Below are 16419 nucleotides of genomic sequence, written 5' to 3'. Positions count from 1 at the left end.
GCAAATTGGCAATAAAATGTATCAAATGATAAAGTGTTGAATGTTTTTGGAATCATAAATTACGTACGAAATTACAATAGCATTGTAATATTACTATAATCTCAAGCAACATCTTGTTATTTCTTTCATTTCTGGAAACAATGCACTTCACATTCGTATTATTATTACCATATACCAAGAGACTTGAAAACTTTTATTTCCTTTTTTATAAATAGTTACTAAAAACGAATGATATATTGTTAGTAAAAAAAGATAAATTTTTATAAAAAGAAATTTTAATTTTTCTCATTTAAATATTTACTTTCTCACCTTCCTTGCTTAAATTATTAATTAAAAAACGAATAATAATATTATTATACATTGAATCACGAATAATTTTTCTGGAATAGTTTTAAATATAAAAGTATGTTTATCATATTCTGATATTATATCAGATATTGAATTAAGGTTTTATATTATATAGGTTATGATTTCATATTAGATAATTCAAGTAGACAAACCAGAAATAGTTTTAGTACTCTATCAAATTTTTATACCTGAAATATATGAAAAGTTTAAGAAATAATAATTTTGTTTGAAATAAATATGAATAAAAATTTTATCATTAAAATACTTTATAAATGGTAACAATTTTTTAGTTATTTTCGTGTGAATTACTTAGATACATTGTGTGCATATGTTTCAGTTAAAAAGCAATGCTTCTCAACGTATGCACGGATAATTCGAAAAGATTGCAGCAACGAGACGAATTCAAGATCCAAAAAATCGGTTCACTTTATGCCCGTAGGATCCATGGTATCTTGAAGACGTTTTCCGTCGATTTTCCGCATCTGCGTTGTTCTCATCCTCATCGTGTCAAGTGCTTTGCGTGCGCACTGTACTCATAGGCCGTAGGGGTTGGGAGGTGCAGTGGATGCTGGTCGCTCGTACGCTCGTGTCTACTCGGTTCCGTTCGGCAATCTCCGTGGATCTCTGCGGGGGCAGAGGCCTCCTTCCCTTTCGAGCAATTCTACAGTGTTCACACTCCCGCGTAGGTGTGCGGTGGTACATGCGAGTTTTATTTCTTCGTCGCGTGATTCAGTGATGAGTACGTGTTCGTATCAATCTCTTTCAGATTACAAGTGATCCGCGAATTAGTACACGATATTTTGACGAATATTGAGTGACACGCATGAAAAACGGAGCAGCGAAATAATGTTGGAAAATTGACAGTGAATACGAGACTGAAGAAAAAGTCGTGAGTGTGCATGGAAACCGGCAAAAATAAAAGGATGATTACTGTCATCGATGTTCGTGTTCAGAAACGAAGACCGAGAAACAAAATTGATTTCCGTGTGGATATTCAATGAAACGTTTAGTTTCGGAGCTGTCGACATTGAACGAATTCAAATACAGTGATTCCGCGTCCTTTGACAATTCACCTGTTACGAGCGAACTCGCGGTGTAGTGTTAAACTACTCTTCGATTAATCGATTTCTCGAACGTGTCGATCGTGAATTCGTGCTCATTGTATAACATCTCGTTGACGAATATGATAACATCTTGATATTGTATGTATCAAAAAAAAAAAAAAAAAAAATGGATTGAGAAAGCAATATTTTTAAAATTTTGAAAACCGGTAAAGTGCGTATAATCGATGGTTGCTACGGAGACATTGTCTCTTGACACATGATACAATTCGATCTTTTCGAGAAATTGTTCTCGATTTGATTTTTACTTTCGATTATTTGTCAGCCAATCAGATACGTTTTACCATTGTATCGAAAATAGTCGATTTTTAGTCGCGGGATTGATTCTCGAACGTAGTGACGCATTAGAATTTCGTTCGTTCGTTTCGAATTTCGGAAAAGTGAAAATTTTTCGTGAAAAGTGTTATATAGGAAAGATCAACGATTGAATATAAGTGAAATATTCGCAGATAACGATTCCTCGTAATAAAATACGTTTTATATTCGTGATATTACGTCGTTTAGTGGTAAACAGCTGCTCAAGTGAAATCTCTGTGAGACATTTCAAAAAATTATGTGCCCAATGGAAGTAAGTACTTCGTAAATATAACGAGGAATCGAGCATACGATAGATTTTTCATTTTCTAATGTCGATTTTACGACAAATGACGATAAATTGTGAACGTGAACTGTGAAGTGACTTATTTTGAGAACGAAAAAGTACGTTCGGTCAGATGTGCGAGTGACCTTTCTGTGTTTACATACGTTTTGTCGTGTCGGTGTGTTTATCTATGTTCCTGTAACGGATCCATTTTACCATGGAGGAGTACGGAATGAAATTATTATCGATGAAGCTGATCCTAATTTTCTTCCTCTTTTCTACTCCAGTCATCGTAAAAGGTAAGTGTCTAGTTTTATCGATAATTTCGAACGATTCTATATTCTGATACGTGTCCTCAATATAGAGTGAAATTCGAGATAGAATTTTAGGAAAAAATTAAAGAATTGCAGTATAATATTTTAAATTTAAAAATTACGATATATTAAATCTAATTATCTTATCTAAATAAAATTAGCCTTTTTTCTTACTTAGACAAATTAGAAATAGACAATATTAGAAATATCGAGAATTTTATGGATGTTAAATTGTAATATTTTTCAATTTCGTGATCGTTAGTGACCTCTATGGTATTATTAACAAATCTACTTTATACTCATTTGCTCCGAAGCAAGTTTCAATAAATTTAACAATTTTACGCATTATTTCGAGGAAATTCGTATTTATTATAAAAATATATTGTCTAAACATTTTCCAAGAGTATAAATGAGGGAAAATAAGAAATAAGTAGAGTTTTGTAGAGTCGATGGAAAGTATTTTGTAACATGTGACGGAGATAAAATATGCATCGCGATAAAAAATATATATCGTGCAATAATGTTGAATAACATAATAACCGTACACATTTGTAGAAAACGTGAGTCTGTATTTCTTTGCTGATTTTTTTACAACTTTTACCGATTCAAAAATTATTATTAAATACACGAAATTATACAGAAAGATCAAAATAAAAATCAGCTTTACGAAATATTACGAACAGAGGCGAATAGCGGGAAATATGAAATTATCAAAAAATGTATCGTCACGATTCTCAAACAAAATTATCTTTTCGAGAACATTTCGAGGAACAATTAGAAATTGTATCGATTTATAAGTGTGCATAGACCAGATACGAGACTTAACCGATTGAAGTTGAAACGCGATAAAGAAAATACAGGGCGGAAATTGGATTTGGCAAAATTGCGCCAAAAGGCAGCCATCCAATCATTCAGCTGACCAATCACTCGATAAATGGAACCGCGACTCCGTGTCCTCGAATGTAGAGCGAATTTTTTTTTTTTTCTTTTTTGCCTTTTCTCTCTTAGATTCTTGTCACTGTTTTCATCGTTCTGTTGTTTGCATACTTTATAGCTGCAAATAGTTGCAATAAATCTGTTTTTTTTTTATCTCCCTTTGAAATTTAATCATGTATATGGATGGTGATTTGTTTGGTGGTGCGTTTAGATAGGATACCAAAATATATCTGAAATATATTACAATTATGATGATTATGATTATCGTATCTCTGCAATTAATATTATATATCAGAGACAAAGATTTAGATTTTAAATGAATCGAAAATTGATTTTTCAAATTTTCCTTCCAATCTTAGAAAGTGTTCGATCCTCTTTCGTCAAAATTATCGAGGCAAAGTCAGTAGAATTTTTCATTCTCAGATTTCTATTCCAATTTCAGAAAATGTCTTTGCCATTATTCATTGGACGTAGAAGTAAATTTAGATTCTTCTCGATTGATCCTGGTGTTGTGTACACTTCACTATTGCTTACGACGGATGAATTCAGAGGGTAAGGTAGATCTAGTAACTCGAAAGGTAATTTATGATCTTATCTAGGGAAATTTATTAGCGTTTCGGATATATTCTAACACACTTTGCGTCACTAGTGACTTGAGATGAAATCGGTTTCCAAAAAAAGCGCGTAAAAAACACCTTTTCGCTCTTTCAATATTTCAAACTTGAAATAGGACTATTTCCACGTAATTCTGGAGCCGCGTGATAGCGGTTAATTAACCGGAAGACGCGTCGTGCGTTTAATCAGGGTATCGATTTGCTAAATGATCACCGTGAATCCGCATTAAACCGTTCAGTTTGTCATTCGATGCTTTTCCTAAATGACGTTAAACATTGGAAAACGGTTCTCGATTGGCCAACGAGTTTTCTCAGGTTAATAACATTTCACATGTAAAATATACGCTCGATTTTAAAGTTTATTTTGTAAGAGAAATATATATAATAATCCAGTAGAAAGAATCTAAAATACGAAACGAAAGATTAGACGAGTGATTTTTCTTCACAAATATATTCCCAAAAAAAAAAAAAAAAAATAGTACATAATGGAGTAACAATGAAAAAAGTCTTTGATCCAAAATCCCGTTAATAAATAATAAAAACTGATTTTAAAGTTTATTTTGTAAGAGAAATATATATATATAACGATCCAGTAGAAAGAATCTAAAATACGAAACGAAAGATTAGACGAGTGATTTTTCTTCACAAATATATTCCAAAAAAAAAAAAAAAATAGTACATAATGGAGTAATAATGAAAAAAGTCTTTGATCCAAAATCCCGTTAATAAATAATAAAAACAGTTATTAATTGATATATTTTCGTTAAAAAGAGAAAGAGAAAAAACTAACGTCCTACTAATTCGAGGCTCGAAAAAAACAAACGAGGCGTCCGTAAAAAGTTGCAAATTCGTATCACGAATTTCACCCCCCAAGTTTCGAGTTTTTTTTTAACCGAGCTCGTTTAATGCGTTTAACGAAATTTCGCGATTTTTTCCCCCCTCCTGTTCACCCCTCTCCGGATGAACTGGGCGCATCTTCGGCCGGAACGAATTACAATTCCAGCGCGAAGTTTCCTGACCGATGAGGAACGTGCCAGCCGGAGACGATGTAATTCAGAGATGAGATTTTCGAGCCTTCCATTTTCTCCTCTCCATTTTCTCTCTCTCTCTCTCTTTTTTAAATCCGGACGATTTTCATATTTCCCTCGATTTCTCTGGAGATCCGAATTACCGTATTCCGATTTGAATTTCGTTACCATATGATTTTTACCGGCACCGTTTGTAATTACCTAATTTCGCGTACGGTCACGGCGTGAGGGTTGCGTGAAATTAGGAAGGGATCGAGGAAAAAAAGGAAGGAAGGAAGGAAGGGAGGAAGGAAGGGAGGGGAAAAACATCCCGCGGATTTTTCTCTCCATTTGGGTGGGAATTTTGAAAGGATGCAGAAGGGGCTGGAGAATATCCGGAAATATTAAAACTCGCGGAGCAAAACGTTCGAGAAAGGGGGAAAGAGAGAGAGAAAGAGAGATTTAAAATTGAGATAGGTTTGCTTGATGTATATTAAATCGTTTCGAATACGTATTACCGCATCGATTTTAAATATAACGCGATAGTGGATAAATTTTGCAGGCTAAATATCCCTCGAACGTGATACTTAATCCGTGGTTAATCCAATGGAAGAGGATGCAAGGATCGTTTTAAGCTTGGGATATGGTTAATTAAAAAAAGAGAGGGAGAGGGAGGAAATTTTCTCGAATTTTCGTTAAAGAACTCGTCGAATAAATTCGTCTAACACGATCTATTATGGTTTCGTAGACAGGAAGTAAGGAAGATGTTTCGAGGAATAATTCTGAAGCGAAAATTTCGTTTGATGGCAATATTGTGTATCATGGAAGTTCTTCTATCTCTAGGATAATAATATAACGTGGTAATATAAAATTATATAATAATGTATCATAAATAACAATGATGAAAAACAATGTATAATTACATTATATAAATTGCAGTAATACTAATTATGATATATTATAATATAACTATGATGAATCATAAGACTTAATGAATCAATTAATAATAATTTAAGGGGTTAAACGGTTTCGTACGTTGCATAACGTTGTATCCGTGTTTTCATCTATATACAATTAACAACGCTTGCATTTGGAAATTTTAAAGGATAATAATAACGAATATCGTTCTATAAATTTACGAATCCTTTTTCTCTTTTTCACTCAAACGGATAATTTGAAACTTTTGAATCATCTTTTCTCCGATCATCGCTGTAAAACGGATTCGAAACTTTAATTTTAATGAAATTTTCGCCTATCTTGCACGAGTTTAAGATTACAGTTTAACCCAGTTTCACTTTGGAAAGTGAACAGTTTGCGAAAATCGACCGATATTAATTCGAACAAGTTTAATAATTCCTCCGACGACACACAAAACAAGCAAGCCGACACGATGTAACGAAGGATCGTGTACATTTCTCGTCCTCGATTATCCACCAGATATATTCCACGAAAATCAAAAAGAAACCGGCCGCTCCTTTCACCACGCTCGAGTAAAAAAACGAGTAATATCCGAGTCTGTCGGAGAAAAATATTAAAATGCTCGCATGTTTGTCTCGCGTATTGCAAACGTAACGCAAACCCTTCTCGGTTATCTAGCTGGCGAAAGAATATTAATTACGAAGCGGTTCTCATTTATATATCGTTGCAACCACGAAAGAGTTAGCTATTTCGCGATACTTTATGGAGAGAGTAGAACGTACTTGCTTACTTATTTGATTCCACGAAGGAGGTCGATTTTCTTCACGTGAATCGAATGTTTGCGAAAAAGAATGGAAGGTGGAGAAGTAGGAGTAGTAGAAGAATAAATGAAATATCGTGATTTTCCTGCTATTCGATGCTTTTAGTCTCGTTCTATATATATATATATATATATATATATATATATGTACTCTCCTTTTGTCGATCGTTCGTTCCATCCAGCACATAGTTTGTTGCTCTTCCTCTTTCGCGGTTTCGTTCGCCAACCCTCGATTCTCCTCTCTTAAAATATGGCGCCGCCATCGAGTTTCGATTTCGTTGTAAATCGTATCCTCCTCCCTCTTATCTTTCGTCGATTTAGCCGATGTTTCTGTCTGGTGAGAAATAATCGTCGTCGATATCGGGACGAGTGGAGGAAGAATGGCGGGGATGTTTCGCTTGTTTATTCCAAGTTCGTCTTCGTCGCGGACTTTTCATCAAAGTTTTATTTGCTCGAGAAAGAATTTAAATTAATTTCCCCTCACCTTCGAGAGAGGAGGATATAATTGCCGGATGATCGCGATGATTCTTCTCTTCCGAGCGAAAGCTTTTCAAAGTTTTCCATTCAAAACGAACGTGCACAGGGTGGTTAAATCACGAATATCCACTTTTCATTCGATCAAGTGGATGTTCTAAAAGATTCTTACGTTGGCTTTGTAATTATTCGAAAATTAGTAGATTAAAAGTATTTAATATTCCTTTAATATTCTTGAAATTATACAATTTTTTTTTCTGCTGCTACTTGAAATTGAATAATTCTGAGACGATGAGATGGATAATTCTTAAAACGACGATGATTTCATTTCATTCTTTTTTCCTTTTGATCATTCTTCGTTATTTTCGTCTATTATTTCGTCGAATACGAGTACAACAAATTCTAAAATTCGGTGGATCCGGTGTTGCGACGGTTTATCCCGGTGATTTATCGATGGCGGGGAGCTCCGTGAAAAATTTGTTGCTCGAGCCGCGTCGAATTTCGCGCCATGTGTCCTTGTTTCCGGGCGCAAACCCGGTCCAAACTTCGAGCCATCGTTCGCCTCTTTGGCGAATTGAAATTTCGATGGGTCAGATAGAATCTTGCTGATAAATTGAAAAATTGAGAACAAGGTCGTTTCGCCCTTCCCTTTTCCCTCCCTCTCTCCCCACTTTTTTATTGTCGTTTCTTGCGTGAAACCAATTTCGTCCCTTTTTTGGCGACGATGCTTTGAAGAAATTGGAGCTCGCTTTGAAACTTGTTTGCTTTTGTTGCACACGAAATTGAAAATTGGAAGCTTGAATAGTAAGGTTATTGCAAAAATTGAAATCGAATATCAATTCGAAATTAACCTCTTGTTAATTGTGTTGGATTTAGATTGTTCGAACTTTTCGAATCGAAGCAGAGATTGTAAATTTAAAAATGATAATCGTTAAAAAGATGAATAACGATTAAAAAAGGAAAATTGCTGAAAGTAAAAACTTTATGTACATATTCGATTTGATGATCGTATTCAGGAAGATAAATTTATAGATCGGGAAATCGTGAAAGATTTAGGATAGGTGCAGCTCAATTGTCCGTGAAATTTTTCAGTCGCTAGAGAAATCTTCGAACGTTACACGTCGAAATTTTATTCCTGATTTATATCGTTATTTAATCCATGAGATTCCATCTTCCTTTCGAATCTCTTCATCTTCCGTTACAATTTTCACTCCAAGAAAGGGGAAATTTTCCAAAGAATTCACCATATTCGATTCATTGATCAAATATTTCTTTTTTCTAAAAAATAGAAAAATCTAACATCGATCAAGAGATGTTTGTTGTGAAAATATTACGTTTTGAAGGAGGAGCAATTACGGGGGATGTTGTTAAAAGATCGATAACGTTTTCGTGGAAACGAGAATTTACATGGAATTGTTTGAAATCGTGTAGGATTCTGTTTGCGGATAATTCGAGCACGGTAAAACTGAAGACGTGTACTCATCGCTCGAACGAGTTACTACAGTTGTTCCGGTTTAACCGGCTTGCTGCTACATATGAATACAGGGTATAGTTGTGATAACCTCATCCAATAGTTATGGAAATTCGTATTAATTCCGCGGTGATGGGAACACGCGAGCCAAAACCTTGTTTCATCGGTCTGCGAGAGCGGACGTTGATCCACGAGCCAGGATATCGCAATTTTTTTTATTGGCCTCACGGTTCCACATCCGGTTGATATCTAGTCTAGTTTCGTAATTATCGAATATTTTTCAATTTCACCTCTCCAAATAAGTTTTTAGCCTCTCTCTCTCTCTTTTCTTTTTGTTATTTCGAATTTCACGTTGCAATTATTCTATATAAATAAATCTAAATCATATCTCGTTTTAGTCTCTGTTTAAAGGAGAAAGAAATAACAGCGATAAATATATTTTTAAGATATTTTAAAATATTCTCTCATAAAGAATTAACTATTGAAACATCTTCCAAGATATAAAAAAATGATTAAATTCTCGTTTTGAGCGTGTATATATATCGAATAAATTAAATTTCCTTCGATTTTTAATTACTCATGTGTTTGATATGAAAGATATATCGTGGAAAAAAATAGGGAATGGTCGAACATTCGAATATCCCGTGGATTTTTATAGGTAAGATTCGAAAGGAAAGGTAATTTTGTTAGCGAGATATTCGGCGGAAGCAGGGGACTTGACTGTCTACCGCTGTCTAGTTAAATAAAAACGGGCTAGTATGCGAATTTAATATCGTTGCTTGGCGGGTGGATATTTATTTCGAAAAATGCAAGGAGGAGGATACTCTATAAAATATTAGAGGGAATCTGAAAGGAAATAAAAGTGCGACGAGGGTGGCGGTGGCGCAAACTTCAACCAAGGATATATACAATGAAATTTTAATATTTCTCTCAAATTTTCGTCGGTATCAATTTATGAGGCGCGTCCTGATTTCAAACGAAACACTCTTCCCCTCCCTCCGACACCGTTCCTTTTTATCCCGATGAATTATTTTCATCTCGACTGGCAATTGATTAATAACATTTTTCGCTTCTCCCCTTTTTTGATTATAAGATTCTGATTTTTGAATCGTAATTGAAAGGAACAAATATTTCACATCCCAATTCAATTCGTAATAATTCGTAATATCATTATTCTCTAAATCTGAAACAAGGAGTATATTTTATTAAAAGGAGAATCGAAAAAATTTTCTGGTTTGGATAAATGTAAGAATATTAGTTCAATTTTAAAGTTCAGTCAGGTAAAATCGTTTCGAACTTCGTATGGACGAAAAGTAAACCGACGATCGGGAAGGGGGCCGATCAATTTTCTCGATGAGATGAATATTAAACAATCGTTGGTCTCTTGTTACACATCATCAATTTTCATCGTGAAACGATACACACGGTGCAAACATTGTATTTATTTGACAAATTGCGCCACGTTTTCTGATGATCGGTCAATCATCGGTGCATTAGTCCCCCTCAAAACTAACATCCCTTTATTGTCCAATCAACCCTTCAACCCTCTCGTTTCTTTGTATTGCACTCTTCGTACAATATTTATTCTTCTTTTACAATCTTTGTGCCAAGCCCAACTTTATCATACGTTTCAAATATCGAATAATTAATGGAGAAGTTTTTAACTTCAATCTAATGTTTCCTTCCCTCGTCGGTTCGTAATAATCCACTGATGGAAAATCGAGAAATAGGAATATATTATTTTTTTCCCCATCCAATCGCGCAAGATTAATCCAACGCGTGAAGCGTTATGCATTATTACTTATCCGGACAATGAACATCTCTCTCCATTCCCCCTTTGATATTCCGTATTCCGTGAAACGTGAAGCGAGCACGTGAGTTCTCGCGAAATCGGATACACATGGTTACCTCGCACGGTTACCATAATATATACAGGGTGTTATTAGTATATTCGTAACGTATCTTTCCAGGCTCGATTCTAGAAGCTGAAAAAAAAAAAAGAATATCAGTCAGATACAATTCTTCTATACAATTCTAAATTTCTAAATATTCTATACAAATTCTTCCTATCTCTTCCTTGTCCCTTTCTGAATATATCGATATAGATTCCACGAATTATACATCTCAACACCGTGTAGATCAGGGAATATCGATTCTAGAAGTTGAAAAAAAAAAAGTATTAGTTATATATATATATATATATATATATATATATATATAAATTTCTAAATATTCTTCGTATCTCTTCTTTGTCCCTTTCTGAATATCGATATAGATTCCACGAATTATATATCTCAATACCGCGTATAGATCAGATAGATCAGGGAATCTCGATTCTAGAAGCTGAAAAAAAGAATATCAGTCAGAGCTTCTATACAATTCTAAATTTCTAAATATTCTATATACAATATACAAATTCTTCGTATTTATTTCTTGTTTCTTTCTGAGTATCGATATAGAATCCACGAATTATATATCTCAACACCATATAGATCGAATCTAGAAGCTGAATCATATAGATCTTCCATACTATTCTAAATTTCTAAATATATAATATACAATATATAAATTTTTCGTATCTCTTCCTTGTCTCTTTTTGAGTATCGATATCCAAGCACCAATTATATATCTCAACACCGTGTATAGATCAGATAGATCAGGAAATCTCGATTCTAGAAGCTGAAAAAAAAAAATATCAGTCAGAGCTTCTATACAATTCTAAATTTCTAAATATTCTATATACAATATACAAATTTTTCGTTTTATTCCTTGTTTCTTTCTGAGTATCGATATAGAATCCACGAATTATATATCTTAACACCGCGTATAGATCAGGGAATCTCGATTCTAGAAGCTGAAAAAAAAAAGTATCAGTCATATAGATTTTCTATATAATTCTAAATTTCTAAATATTCTATACAAATTGAATTCTTCGTATCGATATAGATTCCACGAATTATACATCTCATATACACCGCGTATAGATCAGATAGATCAGGGAATCTCGATTCTAGAAGCTGAAAAAAAAAAATATCAGTCAGATCTTCTATACAATTCTAAATTTCTAAATATTCTATACAAATTCTTCGTATCTCTTTCTTGTCCCTTTCTGAGTATCGATATCCAAGCACGAATTATATATCTCAACACCGTGTATAGATCAGATAGATTAGGGAATCTCGATTCTAGAAGCTGAAAAAAAAAAGTCACATAGATTTTCTATACAATTCTAAATTTCTAAATATTCTATACAAATTCTTCTTTATCTCTTTCTGATATAGATTCCACGAATTATATATCTCAACACCATGTATAGATCAGGGAATCTAGAAGCTGAAAAAAAAAAGTATCAGTCATATAGATCTTCCATACAATTCTAAATTTCTAAATATTCTATACAAATTCTTCGTATCGATATAGATTCCACGAATTATACATCTCATGTACACCGCGTATAGATCAGATAGATGAGGGAATCTCTAGCGGCCGGCAAACGTGCGAGAAGTTTCGCCGCGAAAGAACATAAACCACGGTCGCGTGACAGAGGGTGGAGAAAGGGACACACGGAGTCGCGAGATAATGCAACTGGCTCGGATTACATAGACGTTTCACCCCGTTTCAACGTACGCGGAATCGTCCTCCTTTTCTCACCTCACCACGCGAGTCTCTCCTCTCTCCTCTCCTCTCTCTTTCTCCTCTCCGCGACGGCAGCTTCTGTGTGTGCGTATAAAGCTGGAATCGTTGGCGCGACGCTTTGGCTTCGCGTCTTTCCTCCCCTTTCGTCTCTCCTTTCCTTTCGCCACAGGAGAATTCCTCTGTCGCGTGTGCCCCTCCTCTCTCTCTCTCTCTCTTTCTCCAACGCACACATCCGGATATTTTACCCTCGTCGTGAGCCTCGCTTTTGCCGTTCAGATTACGCGGAACGCCGGCTAAATGGAATGGCAGAGAGGTATACGCGCGCCAAATGTCTCTGTCTAGGGGGAGAGTTGGAAAGGGGGAGGTGTTGTAGCGAGTGGACAGATTGCAGGCGGACGCCTGCACGGGAAACCGGATGGATCGTTTTTTAAATTATCATCACTTGGACCACTTTTCGAAAATAAACCAATTCTTATTATCTGGCTGTGAGATTAATTGCGAAAACTGTATCTCTGAATTCTTTCATCGTTTGAAAGAATAAAGGAAACGAGAGGTGAGGTGAAATGAAATTTCTGCCGCAAATCGAAGAACAAGTACGATAAGGAATAAAAATTCTTTGAAGAGAACATTATCGGTTGTTAAATGATCCAAAAATATAGAAAGAGAGAGAGAGACGGAGAAAGTTGCATGAATTTTTCACAGTAGCGTATCTAACGCATATGTCGAGCGTGATGGCCCGACCTTTGCGGGAAATTTCTACTTCAGGAACCTCTCATTGCAATTCTATTTCCTCGCTTTGGAAACGTGTATATATCGAGATTGACCAATACATTTCGGTGTTTGTTTGCCTCTCTAGTGCGAAAATTGTGGAGATGCAGGTTCGCCCGCCGCGAGAGCCGGTGAATTTTCGGCTTTTTCCAGTCAAATTTTTCGGATCCTTGAACCGGTGGACTTGAACAGTTGTTGTTTTGCGTGTTATCGATGAGAGCACGAGAGCTTGCCTCGATAGGGCGAGGCTTTTAACGAAGAAATATGCGCTTACGGAGAGAGAGATGGAAATTTGGATAGGTTCTGCTCGAAACTGCTTTTTTCGTTTCGATTATTCGGCATTGGAAATATCCGGGTATTTTGTCAATTTTGGGAATCTCCAGTTCTTCGTCTCTGTATTTCGATTATAATGATAGAAAGGTGAACAAAGAATCATGAATCGTAGGAAAAAAATTTAAGGAGAATTAATAAACGATGACACTGACCAATTTTTTGTGATTTTTCTTTTTCCTCTGAAAAAGAAACATTGCATACTTTCGTTGCGAATTGAATTAACGAGATACAATCGGACAAAGGAATTAATTTGATCGAAAATTTTCCCCATGTTTGCGCGGTTTTATCTTTCTTCCCTCCCCCCAAGTTTTTACGCCACGTTAAAAAGTGTCCACCGTTCGAATTTTATCCCAGCCGTCGCGAGCGCGAGTTGTAAAACAATGGGCTGATTTCGCGGTTTATTTTACGGCCAAATCACGTACCGTCCCGTATTGTAATAAAAATAACGCGATTCGAAATTGTTCAATTTTACGTTCCGTCCTCGCAACAAACTTTCGTTCGTTCGTTCGTTAACATGCAACGTAGAACATTTAATGAATGAATACCCATAATTGCGTTTAATCCTGGGAAATTATCGTAAATCTCGCACGCGTGATTTGCATTTTAAAGGGGAAGTGACGCGAGTTTGAAAATTTCTTTGGGGAAGAGGATGATACGGAATGGAGAGATTAGGGAGAGGAGATAATAATTTGATCGAATTATATTATATTGCACGATATTCAATTTCTACTATTTTGGAAATATCCAAATTATCGATTAACGTAGAGAACGTATATATTTGCGTTTCTGAGTTGCAACGGAAACGAGCGATACGAATCTCTGTTAACCAACGATTAACGATATCATCGTTACCATTCCTGATACGTGTATCTTGTTTATCACGCATTAATTATGCTCTCACTCGTCCATCACGACGATTAATCTCGTTGTCGATTAACTTAAAATGGCACGCATGATATAACGTTATCCCGAATGAATTTAATTCTCTCGATTCTTTCGTCCCCAAGTTTTTCACCAATTTTACATCATATTTAATAAACGAGATATTATTAAAAGTTTCTTCAATGTAACTTTCAACAGAGTTCTGCAACAATACTTAAAACAGATTATTTTTCTTCCTATTTTTCATAATTAAGAAATATTTTAATTCTCAAACCAGTCTCACTTGCCATATTATACCAAACAGAGTTATTATATCAACGTTGTTTCCTAATACATGGTTCTCCTATTTTCCCTAAAACCAGCCAGCATCGTACGTCGCGTACCAAATCCACATATACCCTCATAAGCCCACTTGATCCGCATTAATTTTACCTGCGTTTCACTCACGAGCGAATCCTTTCAATTAAACGAATCGAACGGGCATAGCTCAAACCGATCCATCGATCGATCCTTCTTCTCCACATTTTTCCCCCCTCCCTCATCGATTCGATCTGGTAGCCCGCGGATTCGATCGGCAGTTGTGTTTTTCAATTAAAAGAAAAGAGATCGTACCCGTTCGCTTCGTAATTCGATGCTCTTACGATCTTCCGCCGGCAATTACCGTGCGCGCGGCTGAAAAACCGCAATCCACCGTCAACGGGGATAAGTGAGGCTGCGGCACAGGCCCTCTCTCGTTTACCTCGTTTCATTTTTATTCCGTTGACACGCGATCCAACTCTCTCTCTCTTTCTTCTATCATTCTGATTCGAGTGTTGTGATCGTCGTTCTCGAACACGTATTACGCCGTTTAACGGTTCTCGAGAATTCTTTATAATTTATAGTTTTTTAGAAAGATTCGTAGTCGAAATACGTTTCGATTAATCATCTCGATTATTCTCTTTTGTCCAAGTTGTTGTATGAACTCTCGTTCGTGGATACAATACGAGATTTATTATAATAGAAAGAATCGAAACGATTCTGCGATTAATAATCCTTGATAAATATACTTCCATTCTTTCTTTTCGCCCAGAGAAATCGAAATTTCTCCACACAATCGATATAAAGAATTATATCCTCCAAAATGATATTTCGAGGCCAAATAAATATTCAACTCGAGTAATCACTCTCCTCTTCTCGATCGAGTTTCAACTTTTCTTGAATCATACGTTTCGTCATATAAAATAATCATCGAAGATTTGTTTTATCCAGCAACAAAAGGAACACGGTTGCGCAACATGGGTTACGTTTTTCGCGGCAATGTATCCCGGAGGTTGACGAGGTATGCGCTCGAGAGATCTCTTCATGACGATGACTATCGTTTACGGTCAATAGCCGCTCTTCCGCTTTTGAATATTCTCTGGACGAGGAGGGGTGGGCGTGTACATCGATCCGTTTTTGTTTGGAGGGTGGTGATATCGGTAATTACGTTCCTTTTTTTTGTAATCCCCTCTTTTTCCTTTCCGCGGAAGGTAATAGGTATAGGGTGTCGAACGGTTGTTGCTCGAATGACAGATCGGTCGGATTTCGGATGAAATTGTTCGATTTTGAAGGTATTTTCGAAATTTTTCAGTGGAGAGAGGTTTATTAGTTTCTTTTTCATCAGGTATTTATTAACCTTTCTCTTTAAGAGTAACTGTGAAAATCGTATTTCTCTTCGTCAGAATCGTGTCTTTTCTTCAAAAATGAATTTCTCATTCGTAAGATATTTTCTTATTATATTCGATACATTAGTTAATTTTAAAAGATTTTTCCTCCATCATGTTCCAGTTATTTTATTTCGTTATCACGGAATAATGCGAGAGCACGAGCGATTAACACTATTTCGATTTTTCTATAAAATTAAATATCATATTCCAACGTTATCTCCCCGGTTAATTTCCAAGAATCGAGCGACCGTTTTCTTAATCGAATTCTCACCCCTTTCAAGCAAACGATTTTCCCTTCAACCCCTAACTCTATTCTTCTCTACACTCGAGATCTTACATCTCTCGATCGATCGGCCGGTTAAATGGCGCGTAATTTCAAATTCGATCACCGTACACGTCCAATGAATTCTCTATGCGGAAGGGACGCGATTGCTTTGAGATGAGAGAAAGAAAGAGAGAGAGAGAGAGAGGTTAATAAAGAATCTCGACGAAAGGTCGATCTATGGAAATAA

The 16419-nt window shown here is 35.7% G+C and overlaps 1 protein-coding gene across 5 annotated transcripts in view; it reads left to right on the top strand.

Annotated features, from left to right (window-relative positions):
• The first annotated feature begins 1025 nt into the window (after positions 1 to 1025).
• The window catches only part of LOC551736 (nephrin), a 347898-nt gene continuing 332504 nt past the window's right edge, over positions 1026 to 16419 (top strand). For 2 of the 5 annotated variants that reach the window (XR_003305789.1, XM_006564358.3), the window contains exon 1: positions 1567 to 2348. Coding sequence is in view for 4 of the 5 variants with exons in the window: in XM_006564358.3 (XP_006564421.1) it covers positions 2267 to 2348 (82 nt within the window). In the remaining variant the exon portion in view is untranslated. Of the gene's footprint in view, positions 2349 to 16419 lie in introns of all 5 variants that reach the window. The other 3 variants (XM_006564359.3, XM_006564357.3, XM_006564356.3) reach the window with 3 other exon arrangements.

This window comes from Apis mellifera, linkage group LG11, assembly GCF_003254395.2.
Source record: "Apis mellifera strain DH4 linkage group LG11, Amel_HAv3.1, whole genome shotgun sequence".
Classification (NCBI taxonomy): domain Eukaryota; kingdom Metazoa; phylum Arthropoda; class Insecta; order Hymenoptera; family Apidae; genus Apis; species Apis mellifera.
Note: the sequence above shows the minus strand (reverse complement) of the source record. Positions and strands in the feature narration are given on the sequence as shown.